Genomic DNA, 15071 nt, shown 5'->3' on the forward strand with positions numbered 1-15071 from the left:
GATCAGGGCCTGATAAAAAGAGAAATGAGCCTATGTATTACTCCACTAAGCAGCCCTGATAGCCCTGCCCCACCGCACCCAGGCGGAGAGCAAATAAATCTTAGCTTGGAACTCGTCCTAGACATCCAACATGGCGGTGCTGGGCCTTTTCGCTGGACCACAGCAAAGGAAAATCAGCAAAGGAAATATAGGAACATCTATTTCAAGCTCCCTGTTGCTATATAGAACAGGTGTAGCACCAGGAGCAACAACATGTCACTTTACAATAGTGTGAGGTGGGGAGATCTGCAGGTCTTGACAGGCCTGTCCAGAGCTACAAAGCTGGCCTGGCACGACCCTCTCCCCTGAACAAACAACCCCAGGGCCAGGCGTGAGCAGTCATTCCCGACCCCTAGAGGATCAGGGGTCTGTCTTCAGAAATGCCATGAGCTAAATATGCCGCGCTGTCTCATCCAAAACGCTTCGCCCCGCTTTTTCTGGAGCCTGCGGCGCAGCAAAGCGGAGTGGGTTATTTTTAGAGGCCGGCGAGAGCTCTCCAAGGCGGAGTGTTTTCTGTTCCGCTAAGCCATTTGTGCGGAATGGACAGAAGTGTGGAGTCACAAGCCACAGCTCGGTGTCACCCTGTTGAGGAGCAAAGGTGCTCCTGGAGAGGCCCGGGACCTAACCCAGGCTGAGCTGTGGGACGGGCGGACCAGACAGGCAGGTGCCACTCATTAGCACCCTGGGCCTGCTCCGGCCAGGGGCCAGGGGCAGGCGTCTCCTCTTGGCAGATGGCTGTTGAAGGGGAATATGGACGTGCGCGCCAGGCTGTCTGGCTCTGCCTAATTAATGGCTTGGGCATTACGTGGGCTCGAAGCAGAACAGCTAACTGCTCCATTTTTTGCAGGCAGCGTGGTGTGGTGTGAGACAGAAGCGAGGACTTGTCACCGTGGTGTGGAGCTCCAGTGATATGCTGTATCCCTCTTCATGTCTCATTCCCTATCCTCCGACCGCCCTTCATACCTGCCATACTGCAGGGTGGTCCTGCGTGTGCGCATATATGTGTGTGTGTGTGTGTGTGTGTGTGTGTGTGTGCGCGCGCGGTGTGGCTGAGCTCTAAAGCAGTGGGAGGAGTCCCAAGGGACATGAGGCAGGCCTAATCTCCCCTGTGCTCTGTTCCACTCTCCTGCGCGAGCACCTCCACTGGCTTCGCAATGAATACAAACCAGCCTGACGCCCATTACCCACATCACATTCACAAAGGGCTCCATCAGTGTCCATCTCACTCAGGCTGCTTCTGTGTGGGAGAAGGGCAGCTATTGGTTTATACCCCCTTGGTGTTGATGCAGCTTTTATGCTCATCAAAAGGCTTCTTAACCAAGAAAAAGGGCCTGAACTGATGAGGAGGAAAAGGGCCTGAGATTGTGAAATAAACATTCCTCCCCAAAGGTAATGAGCTGAATTTCATCTCCATATTTCTCCCACTCCAAGCCCGCATGCATATGGAAATGTGGTGCCAATTTCCTCTGTGGCCGTGTACGGGGTGTGCAGCACCCCCCCCCCCCCCACCACACACACACACACACACACACACACACACACACACACACACACACACACACACACATGTGCAGAGTCTAGTATGTGTCTAGTTTGTGGACTTATGTTTGCTAGATTGCCTTTCTCCTCTAGCCTCTAATTAGAGTGCTGCTAGCAGCCTCCTGAAGAGGCATTTGTTTAGTTTTAGCAGGCATGACAGAGTCAGCTGAGTGCTGGCCATGCGCTGACCTGACTGACCTTTCTGCTGCTCAGCAGCCCTCCCTCCCTTCCTTCCTTCCCTGCCTGTCACTCAAACAAACCAGTCACTTTCATGAGAGAGAGAGGGGGGGGGGGGGTGGCTTTAAATACAAAAGTTTGTGGTGGTTAAGAAAAACGTTCACTGTAACATGGTAGAACCTGATTTTAAAACATTTAAACGTTTTTTGGTTGTTGTTTTAAATGTTGCAGATGTTACCTCGACTAGGTCCCCCACCCGCACACAGCAAAGAAACAATCCATCTGTCTGAATCCATCTCCTTTAGGTAACAACATTAAAATTTGTTAATCTTGCTTAGCTTTGCACATAAAATATACCAGTTGGGGCTCGCAAACTCTACAGGACAGCTGTAGTAATCAGTGTCTTTTTCAGTTTGCAACTGCTCGTAACTAACAGTAAATGAAATTTCTACATGAAACAGAGATTAGTAATAGAAAAGAGTAGATAAGCTTTTAGTCCCTGACTGTTTTATATGTGCTCTAAAACACTGTAGCTAGGTAGAGAAGTCGTTAGCATGCTGATATTTGTAAATCTAAGATAACACCAGTATTGTGGTCTGAAGCAGCAGCAAACAGACTGTGTGTGATGCACTGTGTGGGTGGAGTGGCTAGCAAGGCACACCATGGGAGAAGAGAACCTGTGAATGCTGGAATCATGCCTTCATCAGTGCGACGGTGGAAGTAACCCTTCGCCAAGCCCCCCCCTTACTGTTGCCTGTCAAGCTCTCACACCCACAATGTTAGTCTATTAATTTTTCAGTAATGCCAGTGAGTGATATTCCAAAGGAAATAATAGCAAATTTCTGGAATAATAGTTGTGAAATATCAGTAATAAGCAGACAAACACTACAATAAGAACACATCTGCGAGTCTCCCTCAAGATCAAAAGACAGGGCAGACTGCACAAGCATGGTGCCAAGGGCCAGGCAGAGGCGGAGACGTCATGCTTACCTTGCTTGGCTGACCGAAGAAGGGGTTGTTGGCACACCGCTGGTTAATGACGTCACGGATTAAGTGCTTCTGCCCGTTGTATGTGGTCAGTATGCTGATGCGCTCTGCCGGGTAACCAAGCAGACGCATGTACATGAACAGCGCAACGGAGTACTCAGCCTCGGCCAGGTTCTACACACACACACACACACAAACACAAACAACAAGCAAACAATGGACAGTTGTTCATCTGAATACGTCTCCTTTAGCCTGAGCTCTTGCTCAGCTGTGGACATAAAAGATGATTCGTGTACTGTACAGTTACAATAACTACAGTTCAGTTCTAATGGTTGCCGTCATTGATTTTGGAGTCTGGTACCTCAACATCATAATCAGAACAAATGTGTAACATTAGAACTAACAATGTACTGCAGAGACAACTGCAGAAAATACAAATAATGATTTAAAAAGCCTCTATTTAAATGTTTTGTAGCCAGTGCAATCAAAAGCTGTACAACAGCTAGAATTTATATCATATATGATTTAGCAGTTTAGTCTGAGTGTACCATAAGTGTGATGCACAACACTGGCTACACACATCCCTGATAGAGGCTTGAAGCATGGAGTCTCACCCACGTCCTGAACTTTGAACTGGAATATAAATTACGTGAGATGAGTTCAAACCACTTGCAGCATAGGGAATCACTGCAATGAAATACATCAGCGGGACTCTGGGAAATCATGTGTGCGCACACGACAGAGTCCGAGAACTTGGAAGAAGCGTCTAGCTGTGGCTTACTGACCTGCTGCTGAATCCCACACAAAAACATCTGACTTCTGACTGACAATACATTAAAAATGCAACAAACTGGTCTACGAATAAATGTGGGTTCTCAATGATGGCCTCTCTCTCTCTCTCTCTCTCTCTCTGTACACACATCTGGGCACTCAGCTGTGAACACCTGTTAACAGAGGGCTCATACTGCAAGAATGTATCTCTGCATCTCTACAAAGCCACGAATTAAACATGAGCACCGATACTATGTTCAAGAGGCTGTTATTGGTGTAACTTTCATCATCATAATAAAAAGAAATAAACAAAAAACAAAAACCCACTTCATAAATAATGACAAGCATCCCTTTTTTGAACAAGCCAGCATGGATTGTCTATTGTTGCCCAGTGTAGGGGCTTGAAGATATGACTGCCAAACATTCTGATGAGATTCAATTTCCATCCATGCATAGAAAGCCTCAAAGGAGCTGTTTATTTCAGAACAATTAAGATCCTAATTGAGAGCCATGCGTGTCCGAATCAGTATGATACCTGTGGTCGAATACGACAGCCTCTCAATGTGCATTTCACCATCACATTACAGTTCTTCACTACTGAAACAGACAGGTTCTTACTTCTTAGACGCCCATGGTCCTTCACTGCTGTTGGCTTTCAGCTGTTTAGCCACATTGTACACGTTGTCTAAGAACTGCAGCGCGGTATGGAGCAACATTCTACGACATTATCCAGGTTACCATGCATTACAGCACCACCCGAGCTACGCCACCACCGCCCTTCTCTGCCCTCTCTGTTGCACCATCCATTGCCCCCCCTGCTTGGCCAATTGCCCATGACCTCCTCCCAAGCCCTATGGGCAGGAATCACCAACCAGCAGCTTCATTTACTACAGCACCACTGCTTTGGAGAGTGACTCAGTGCTGTGGTACGGATGGCCCTTGGTCTAGGTGAAAACCAAAGGACAGCATTAGCATGTTTCATAATCTCCTCCAACTCTTACGCCGTGCTATAACGTAGAAGGTATGCAGTTAATTCAGTGACTGGCAATAAATAAAAAGGGCATTTCAGTATTGGGGACAAGAACAAATATCTGAGCAGCTGAATATTTAAAAGGCTAAACAACTGAACAACCCACTCTAAAAAGTACTTCAAATGTAATAAAAGCATACTTTCTTAAGTTTAACTATCCAATATCGCAAATATGGAAATAAAAGACGGTAGAGGACATCTGAGAAATTAATTATGCTTCATTAATAATTATTCTTCAGTGCGGACCATCCTTCAAATGTCAAAGGTGGTTTTATTTCTTAAAGAAAGTTTTATTTCTTAATAAAACCTTTAAATACCTCTGAAATGCTAACAAAACAGAACTCACACAAGCTAATAAAGGATGCAGATTTGTGCATATTTACTTAGCTGTCTCCCCATACCTCCTATACCCACTGAGTTATTGTGTTTACTTTGTCTTTTTCTGTACAAGCTGTTTCTCTTCATAGCGCACACACACACACACACACACACACACACACACACACACACACACACACACACACACACACACACACACACACACACACACACACACACACACACACACACACACACACACACACACACACACAGCTATGAGGAAAGCAGGCATTTTTCCTGTGGCTCTCTTCCACCTTCCCTCCTGTTCATGTCCTTATACAAACATGATCTAATATGCTGCAACTGAACAGACCTCAGTAACCATGGAAACAGTGTAGCCTCAAACCATGGCCTCAGTTGGTGCAGTGGCTGAAGACTGACACATCACTGATAGTGAGGAGGAGGAGGAGGAAGAGGAGATGGAGAGAAGCTGATAGTATATCCCTCTCTTCTTGCAGGAAGGAGGTTTCATTTTTAGCATCAACTTCACCACAGATGTCCATTCAGTAAACCAGAGGGCATATGTGAATCAGCATACATAGACAGACTGTCTCACAAACATGCACACGCACACACTTCATGCCCCCTCTGAAAAACCAGCACCTAGCCTAATAAACATAGCCTTCAACGACCCCGTAACTAAATCCTCTCAACAATTAGTTGGCCAGCGAGAAAATCAATACTTCACATTAGGCTTGATTAAGCGGAGTGAGAACGGCCCAACTGAAGTGTGACATTTTACAAGCGGGGGCGAGAGGGACAGGCCTTCATACTGCATCCGATGGGCTGGTGAACAGAGCCATTGGCAGCAGGTGAGGTGGAACATTAGTGTGAATGTACTTTGCCTAATGAGGTGGAGCTAATGGGCCTGGGAGTAAGTTCTGGCTGGCTGGGAGTGTACCAGCCCTGCGGAGGCCCATGGCGGTTTGCTCAGCTGGGCCAGGAGCCTTTAGTGATCCTCCAGTCACTACTTCTCCCCTATACTCTATAGTTCAGTTGTGTGTGCATGTGTGTGTGTGTGTGTATAAGAGAGGAGAGTGAGTGTATGAGAGGCAGATCTAATGAAGGCAGCTTCCACTAAATTCCTGAAAACAACATGAAGAAAGCATAGCAAAACTCATGTGATGTTTATGCCACATGATGTCTAAAACGCATGGTTACTAAACACTTAAGAACAATGACAACTTTCAGTGCTCATGCAGACACGAACATCCACGAACAGATGCACACACGCAGACACACTGACAACAATGTCTTCACTTAAGCTCTTGCCACGAAGTTGACTCACTCAGGCAGACATGAATGTAAGCTGTGTGCATGTCTGTGGCATGGCGGTCCACACACACACCTGGTAGAAGTAAGGGTTGGGCTCAGACTCGCCAACTCCGTTGAAGTCCTCCACGTTGATGAGCTGGAAGTCGTAAGTCAAGCCCGGGTTGGGTCCCTGGAACTCAGGCTGCCTCTGGACATGAGGCAGGTTCCCCAGCTGCTTGTAGCGCCAGTTGTACAGATTGCACAGGCTGCAGCACATAGGACACAGAGCCACAGGGTTTAGGAAACAAGCGCCCCTAGATCCCTCCATATGTACCCGAAGCTGCAGGCATCGGGGGAATGGTGAGTGGGCTGCAGACGGAGCTGTCGAACCTGGCCCGAGCCCTGCCCTGGGCATCCAGGTCCACCGTGGGCACGCCCAGGCGCACGAAACGTGTGAACAGCGACTGCTCCATGTTGGAGTACTTTTGGAAGGCCATGTTTTTAATGACGGGCGGGAGCTGGTGGTGATCGCCGATCATGATCCAGCGTTTCAGGCGACTGTAGCCGTCTTCTGGGTTCTGGCACAAGGAGAAGAGGGAGGGGAGTGATGGGTCATATTACATCTACAAAATGACATTAAGTTAAAAGACAGGCCATGTTTCAGAGCAGACCAACACAGGAGGTTCTCAGGTTCTAGTGGATGTAGTGGCAGACAGGTTCATGATTTACCTCTAACCTAACTCAGGAATTACTTCTAGAACAGGCAGATGCGGTAAATTATCCAAGACATCAAAGTGTACAGAATAGATGGTCCAAAGGACTGGAGGTGGGAGCCAAATGTGGACTCAGGTCATTACTCCAACTTAGCTGGGTAACTACATCAAGAGCCTTGGCTCTGCAGAGCATCTAGCCAAGCTGACCAGGTGGCCGGGAGCAGAAAGAAGAGCCTTTGACTGTCATCGGAGCCAGCCTGGGTGAATGGGGGAGCCTTCCCAGCCTGCTGCTTCACACCAAACCCCCCCCCCCCCCCCCACACGTGTCCATATGCTCTGACCTTCAGTGAGCTGCTCCATTTTTAGGCCTGACTCTTTCAATGGTTACTGCCTGACTCTTTCTGACTCCTCTTGCAGGCACCCACCAGCACATCTGTGTGTGTGAGCAGCTCTGCTGCCCGACAGCCCGTAACTTGGGCAAACTGGGAGAGCTCTTGGTGAGTGCAGTGGCAGAGCAGAGTGCTCCTCTCCCGCAGCGACGATGGAGGTTAGCCACGACTAATAAGGCTCAGCCATACGTAACGAGGGCTCGCCGCAGACACTGGGAACGTGCAGAAATTGTGTGTTGTCCAATCAGCTGTCGAGAGGTTACCGGGGGAAAAATGACCGCAGGGCACATTAATCGTGGCACGCATTAAGAGGCATGTTGGTGTGGAAACCAAACTAGCTGTATGAGAAGTAACTGAAACCCAAATGAACTGCTATGTCGACTTACGGTTAACAAGCCACCCCAAGCCCAGCTGAGGGGCAGTCTGAGAGTCAAGACAGACGTGTTCCTAGCTGAAGGTGGGGAACAAAGCGAGGACGTACCTGCAGCAGGAGAGGAATGAAGGTTTCAATCTCCAGGATCTGAGCTGCCTCTTCCATCAGGATGTTGTCGTACTGGAACACAGAGCAAAGTCGTGTGATGATGTGCTCAGCAGGGCGGCATATGTCGGCAGGCTGTTTCTCGCACTGGAGCACCTACCTTGAAGCCCAGCTCCACGAGGTCGTGACGCTTGAGGGCGGCGTGCGTGCAGGTCATGGCGATGATCTTGGCCTCCTTCACCAGCAGGTACTTCGATCGGTCCAGGCCACTGCGCAGAAGCTCGAACGCCCTGAACTCCTGCAGGAAAGAAAACAGGCAGAGGCCTTCACTATTACTACTGGCACACCTACAATTGGCAGGGGCTACAGACGCTTACAAAGACGAAGGCTGCATCAACCACTTTTTTTTTTGAAAAATCAGCCAGCCAGTTTTTTGCAGCTAGCCTGGGATCATTTTCCAATCAATTTCCTGTCATCTATTGTAAGTAAATGCTGTCTGTTTTCACTGACAGATAAGGGGGTTAATGCCCTCACTATCACAGCTTTGCCTTGCCATGTGAAAGGGGTTGGAGGAGAGGGGCTAACCAGCATGCTGGTTCCTGTGGTGGTCAAAACCCAGTCGTCTCTTAGGCCAGCAGGTCATAAATATTTGATATGTTACTATTTTAATATTAAACCGATCCAAACGTGCTGTATTGATGAGGATATTTTCTGCGCCGCACGCCTGTCCGTTCAGGGCCCACGGTGGCCGAGCTGCTTCCTGTGCTGGGGCTGGAAGAGCAGAAGCAGCGTTGCTGTAGCAGGCCGTCTGAAACACGAGAACCCCGTGTCCATTACAGTCGTGCCTCAGAGGCATCCGTCGTAGCAAATGAACTAAAAGGGACGTGCCGGCATGGGCTCCGTTTCAGACCTCCATGATGGAAAAAACACAGGCATGGATTATATGGTAATGCCAGCACTTTAATGCTCGGTTTAGGAGACACGTGATGCTCCGCTAGTTCAAGTTCGGTTTATTACAAGGAACCTCTGCTTTTTGGCACCCTTGCTCATATGAATGGATGGAGGCAGAGAGAAAAAATGGAGGATGAGAGTAATATGGGCGTAAAGGAATGGATGAATACAAACTAGAAGCTTCTGGATTCGTTGAACTGAAAACCCCTAGCATAGCACTGAGCACAAAAATAGAAGATGCAGAGAAGTTGACAGACATTTATATATTATGAATTAGTTTATCAATGTATTTCTCTTGTTAATGTGTCTACATAAAGAGAAGGTGGCAAGATGTTTTAGAGCAGGACTTTTGATTAGTGTCACTCAATAACAAGAAGTCTGTTCTTGCTATGCCTATCTATTCAGACGACCACGAGCACCCAACTGGCTGGTGACTACCTAAGGACTTGCCCAATGGCCTGAGACCATGCACACTGACCTCCAGCTGGGTGAAGATCTTGCGGATGTGTCGGTAGCAGCCTTCTGCTATGTCCATGTCCTCCTGGTATGTCTTGCCCTTGAACACAGGCTGGGGTGCATTGGAGAAGTACTTATGGAAGGGAAAGTGTGAGGCCACATCCTGCGGGGTCACCTCCTGGCCCGGCTTACGCCTGACCTTGCTCATGTACTCCTCCCAGCGAGACATCACCTGCAGCAGGAGAGGAAGGGAGGAGAGACAGACACACACACACACACACACACACACACACACACAAAGAGAAAAAGAAAAAAGTGAGATAGTAAGAGAGTAGAGAGGAAAAAAGGATTGATAGAGTGGAGTGTGAGATGTTTTACTGCCTGAGAATGTCACGGGCTCTTCCCAGCAGGATACCCTGCTTAATTACTACTGTGCATGTTTTATTGCAGGCTGTATCAGGCTTATGGCTCATAGGACACCCCCCCCCCCGACAGTATAGTGTGTGTAGCAAACATAGAAGGCACAGAGCTGAGACTAATGCAACGATGTGAAAACTGAGAAGGAAAGGTAAATAAATAAATAAATAAAAATACACCACCACCACCCACACAAGCAAAGGACACTGGAGTGCTGACATTAACTTCTCAGAATGAGGTGTCTGAAACGCAAGCATGCAGAGCTATTGTGCTCCATCAGGGCGGGGCTGCTATACCCACCCCCTCTCTAGCTACTCCAGCTGAAAGGGCGGGGCTACTATACCCTCCCCCCCACCGCCAGCTACTCCAGCGGACGAGGCTGCCCTCCAAACACTCATTATCTCCCTGCATGTTCACCTGCACAGGGCCTGTGCTGGAGGCAGCCCCTCAGTGGGCTGCCTTTGTCTTAGCCCTGTGAGGGACAGCTCTATTTTGGGCAGTGTTGCTGATGTAATCGGAAAAGGCCAAAAGGGTTTTGCGATTGAGCTGGTAATTCCTGCCCCTGTGCCTCGGTATGTGCGGTAATTACACCTGCGCTGGTGGGCTCGGGGACCGTTCGGGGGGCAGGCAGTACAGTACCTGGTAGAGGTAGAAGTGGCCGGCGGTTTCGCAGGTGTAGGACACATCCCCTGGGACGTCCAGGCTCTCCTGCAGGCGCGCCACCTCCCGCAGAAGCTCCAGTCTGCGGGCCAGCACGTAGTTCACACGCCCGTACCTGAGGGGCGAGACGCCGGGTTGTTAGGTCTCCACGCTGGCGGCTAGTTTGCAAAAATACAGCCATGGCTGCTGCTTGGCCTGTTGGTATATACCACCTTCAACACTCAATGCAAAACTGCACAAAGGGGAAAAAAAAAAAAAAGTATTTACTGCAATTCCTTTATGAATAAAACCAATATTTCCCACTATTCCCAAATGTACATTATATCAATCATATGGTAAATCCTGAGTGGTCAACCATGTCGCCACTATTCAGCCCTTACTAACCATAGAATCTCAGACCTAAGGATCCAATACTCTCAAAATGTTTGTGGAGAGTAATAAAGGGAGAACAGGAGTAGATACACACTCACTCATTGTGATCCTGACTGTATAAACCGGGAAGCTTAAGTACCATGTACACGTACACACACACACACACAGACACACACAGACACACACAGACACACACACTATTTATGGCCATATGCTGTGCAGCACAACTGAAGCCGAGTGTGTTCTCCCGGCCTGACACACTGGCTACCTTGTTAATCATGTAATGATCAGTACAGCTCAGGGCATGAGGGGCATGAGGCAGGTCCCCACAGCTAAAGCCAGGGAGCAAGCTGCAGGAGAACACACACACTGTGCTATGAACAGGGCTTACAAGCTGTCCCACTGTACTACAGTCCAATGTTTCCAATTAAAATAAATAAATAAATAAAAAATAAAAATAAATAGATTGTAGACTGTACCTCAGAGATTTAAAATGAGGTTGAGATTTTCAAATGCATTTTAGCTGCAAATATCTATAATGGAAACCTGACATTCTGGTGCAAATGAGAATAGGAGGTTTGCTAAAGGTACACTGGCCAGGTGGTATGAGGGCAAGGGGCTCCAGGAGTCACGCCGCCGTCTGCACCCACATAGAGTTACGGTCTACACCCATGTAGAGATACGGTCTAGACCCATGCAGTGAAGTGGCCTACACCCACATAGTGGACCCTTATACATCTCCGATCCTTAAACTAAACTGGATCATAACCTGGACCAGTCTGTACATCCATGAGGTCGTCTGCCTTCCAGCCAATCTGTCCCTGGACCAGTCTCTACCACAGCGAGGTTGTTTGCGTGCCTGACGAGGGAAACCCTTGTCCTTACAGAGCTGCCCTTCCACCAGATCTGGTGCCAGACATAGACACACTATTGGCATGTCACTCACGAGTATTAAAGACTATGATGCCACTATAATCCCCCCACTTGCTGTATTAGTTCTAGTTCAGATTAGTTATTTTTTGTTCTTTTCCATCCATGTCATAATGCTGTCTGGAGTCGACCAGAGGACCATTGGTCCCCTTTTTGAGTCTTGGTTCCTCTTGAGGATTCTTCCTCTCTTAGGGAGTTTCTCCTCTCCACTGTCACCTTTGGCTTGATCTACTGGGGCTTGGATGCGGACATGTATAAAGAGCGCTATATAAATAAACTTTGCTTTACTTTCCTTTACTCTACACCCCTGTAGTGAAACGGTCTACACTTGCATAGGGGTACAGTCAACACACACACACACACAGTCAAAGATTTTACCTAAGTATAGCGGGAAAAATAAATCTGGATCAGTTAAGAACACTGAACTGCCAAACATTTTTCTTTACTCTTATTTCGATTCTTTTTAAACGGTGTGGCTGTTAAATGATAATATATTTTTTTGCTGGTGCTGTAAACATCCCTTGCTGGACTTGGACAGGACCTTTCTTTTCTCATCTTCCACAGTGTTAATTATGTTCCACACTTTCTCCTTCCTCTTGCCACTGGGCCAGAGACCCAGTGGAATTTGAATATTGTTAGTCCTCCCCCTCGACATCTAGCTGGGCCTCCTGTTATCTGCATAGTGCATTCACGCCCCTGTAGAGCAGATGTGGTCGCACCATTCCCACCAATGCACCAACTCGTTTTCAGCGAAGTTGCGCATGTGTGGCCATCTGGGATTATGCCCTGCCTACCACCCTCACCTGCTGAAATCCTTCTCAGTCTCCAGCTCCTCCTCTCCATGGCCCAGACGCAGGAGGTGGCGCTCATCGATGTCCAGGGCCATAATCTTCTCAAACAGTTGGTTCAGCGCCTGGGTGGGAAGATTGCATACACAGGCTGGGTTTACACACATTAACTACAAGTGGGTTGTTCGCACTCTCCCGGCAGTGTGAAGTCTTTCAGAAGAGCCAGGTGGAGGGTATGATTCGAAAAGCGCCACAACAGACGCCACACTTAATGGAAAATATGTGGATGTAAACACGACGCCCCGCTGTGTAAGGACAGACTGGAATCTGTGATTCAACACAAACATTCAGAGCTGTTGGAAGAGGGACTGCTTTGAAATTTGCCTGCACGAGTTTGCGGGAGCATTTTTCAGTCTGGGTGACAGCCACCGGGTTTGAGAATTCCCTCGGCCCTAGCTGAGCATTTCAGGGTACAAAGCCATCACTGTCTTGTGAATACCATTTCAAAAACCCATCATGTGGTGAATGTGAATGAAGGAGTGTAGAGGGCTGGAGACATGGTGCAGCGGTAGGGAGGGGCTTGGCGGCTGGAGGCAGTGTCGGGCTCTACCTGATTAGAGTGAGTCACGATGAGAGTCCTTTGCTCCGGGAAATTGTGGTACAGGTTGGAGATGATCTGCACGGCCACATCGGTTTTGCCTGTGCCTGGGGGGCCCACCACCTGGAGACAGCGGGGGAGTAGAAGAGGCAAAGGAGGACAGTTAGGTAACGAACGTAGAAAGGCCCTGCTCAACAGGATGCAGGGCATCTGGCAAGCAGGCACTCGGCTCGCCAGACCACTATTATTGCCCTCCCCCACAGCTAGATGGATGGTTTCATCCAAGTAGCAGCAGTGTCAGGCACGTGAGGTTGCGCACCCTGCAATGGGCTCAAGGGCGGAATGCAGGAAGCCATCAGGCCTGGATGGGTTCAGTGTGAACACCGCACTGGGTGGGGGCTGGCGCAGAGCGTGACCAATTGGGATAGATTGGGCTGGTGTAAACACAAACACAGATAGGATGGAAAACTGCCATATTATTACGAGCGAAATGGCAGTGGCTGCAGCTCAGCTAAGGATCACTGGACCAGGCATCTTCCACACTGCATCCAATCACATTTTTCTAATACTAATTACTAATACTGGGGGCAAGGTGGGGAACCCAAGGCCTACAGCTGGATTGTGAACCAAGTGCGCGCCTCTTAGTTATACGGCTCCGCCTATGGCCCCACCTACAACACTATCTTCCGGGTTTTTGCACGGTAACAGCAAAGAGCCACCGTCAGCGAGCAATCAGCAGTGTGTGGACACCTCTCGATCAGGAAAATGGTGTCAGCCATGGAGGGGCAGCAAGGACACTGCACCCCACTGAAGGCCTCTCATGGCTGTACTTCAGCCCCACTACGCCTGCTCCCATGAAGGGTGGGGTTGTCCAGGAGAAATAGCCTCCATTTTCCAGGGATACATCAATCTGGGCAGATGGTGAGTTGAGGGGTAGATTCACTGTTCTCAATAATGCTGTAAAATGGTACCCGGTGTTACTGCCGAATTTACAACTGGTGAGTAGTCCAGGCTGCACGAGGGGTAAACCTGCTTTAACTGTTCCAGCATGGTAACCTGCATAGCAGTGCACAGGCAACAATCAACACTCTCTTAACGCAACAGAAATAAAAAGTTTGCCTGTGACAAATGTTCAACAATATAAGGTAAGGTGGTACCATGGTAAGACCAGGCTGCATGCCGGCACGGATGGCCTCGATCTGAGTCGGGGTGAAAGGGATGGTGTTCCTATTCAAACATAAAGCAATATCTGTATCAGATCAAGCTTTTAACACTCAAGCTGCATTCATTCATTTCAAAGGACAACTGAAAACAGTACATCAATATCAATATTAAATTAAGAGGAGGACTACAGAAATTTGTTTGATCATGCAATTCAGTAACAAACAGAAATAAATCTAGCCAATTTGTTTATAGTTGGTCCTAGTGAAGTTTAGGATATTCAGTAATAAACTTACTACTTCAGTAAACTTTAAATAATTGGTTTCTAAAGCTCTACAGCTAGCAAAGTCCAGAGACGCAGGAGATTGGCAGGGGGGGGAAATAGTGTCAGGGTTATTGGCCTGAACCTGACTAAGGGGTTGTGACCTCTCCTCACCGTTTGGGCTGATTATAAGGGTAAGGTCCCCGGTTTGGAATCACATGGGGATCCACTATGAGTGTGCAATCTCCCTCCTTCTGTTCTTCAATGTCAGTTTTCCGCCTTTTCCCCTTCGCATTCTGTACAGGGAACTTGATTCTGAACAGGCACAAAATATGCAGATTTCAAATCAAAGTGTGAATTCATTTTGAATCTGGACCAAAATACACGTCTAACTGGTCTTAGTGTCATGGAACAGCTAAGCGGTAGTCTGACTGCAGCAGAAGGCCTGCACAACTGACCTGAATGGAGGGACCTGCTTGTCTGGATCTTCCACTGTTACGCTGATCATGTAACTTGGGAAGCAGGACTTAAGATGATCAATGGACAAGAATGTATCGTTGAAGTCCAGAGATGAGATCTGATTGGGCATCTTGGTGTAATGGGCACTCCCAGGGTCACCGTATCCCAGGATGATGTCGTGCAGCCAATCAGGGACAACACACTCGGTGTTCATTAGATTACGGATAGTCTCCAGCACAGCCTGGAATAGACAGCATTT

The 15071-nt window shown here is 48.2% G+C and overlaps 1 protein-coding gene across 3 annotated transcripts in view; it reads right to left on the minus strand.

The window, feature by feature from the left end:
- The window catches only part of aqr (aquarius intron-binding spliceosomal factor), a 37627-nt gene that overhangs the window by 5470 nt on the left and 17086 nt on the right, over positions 1-15071 (minus strand). For all 3 annotated transcript variants that reach the window (XM_027002385.2, XM_027002387.2, XM_035532575.1), the window contains 12 exons: positions 14812-15053; positions 14528-14668; positions 14088-14157; positions 12943-13053; positions 12348-12457; positions 10222-10357; positions 9188-9397; positions 7919-8056; positions 7762-7833; positions 6569-6756; positions 6273-6444; positions 2746-2916 (listed from right to left, as the gene is read on the minus strand). In XM_027002385.2, coding sequence (XP_026858186.2) covers positions 2746-2916; positions 6273-6444; positions 6569-6756; positions 7762-7833; positions 7919-8056; positions 9188-9397; positions 10222-10357; positions 12348-12457; positions 12943-13053; positions 14088-14157; positions 14528-14668; positions 14812-15053 — 1761 coding nt within the window. The remainder of the gene's footprint in view (positions 1-2745; positions 2917-6272; positions 6445-6568; positions 6757-7761; positions 7834-7918; positions 8057-9187; positions 9398-10221; positions 10358-12347; positions 12458-12942; positions 13054-14087; positions 14158-14527; positions 14669-14811; positions 15054-15071) is intronic.

The sequence above is a fragment of the Electrophorus electricus genome, chromosome 13, assembly GCF_013358815.1.
Source record: "Electrophorus electricus isolate fEleEle1 chromosome 13, fEleEle1.pri, whole genome shotgun sequence".
NCBI lineage: Eukaryota > Metazoa > Chordata > Actinopteri > Gymnotiformes > Gymnotidae > Electrophorus > Electrophorus electricus.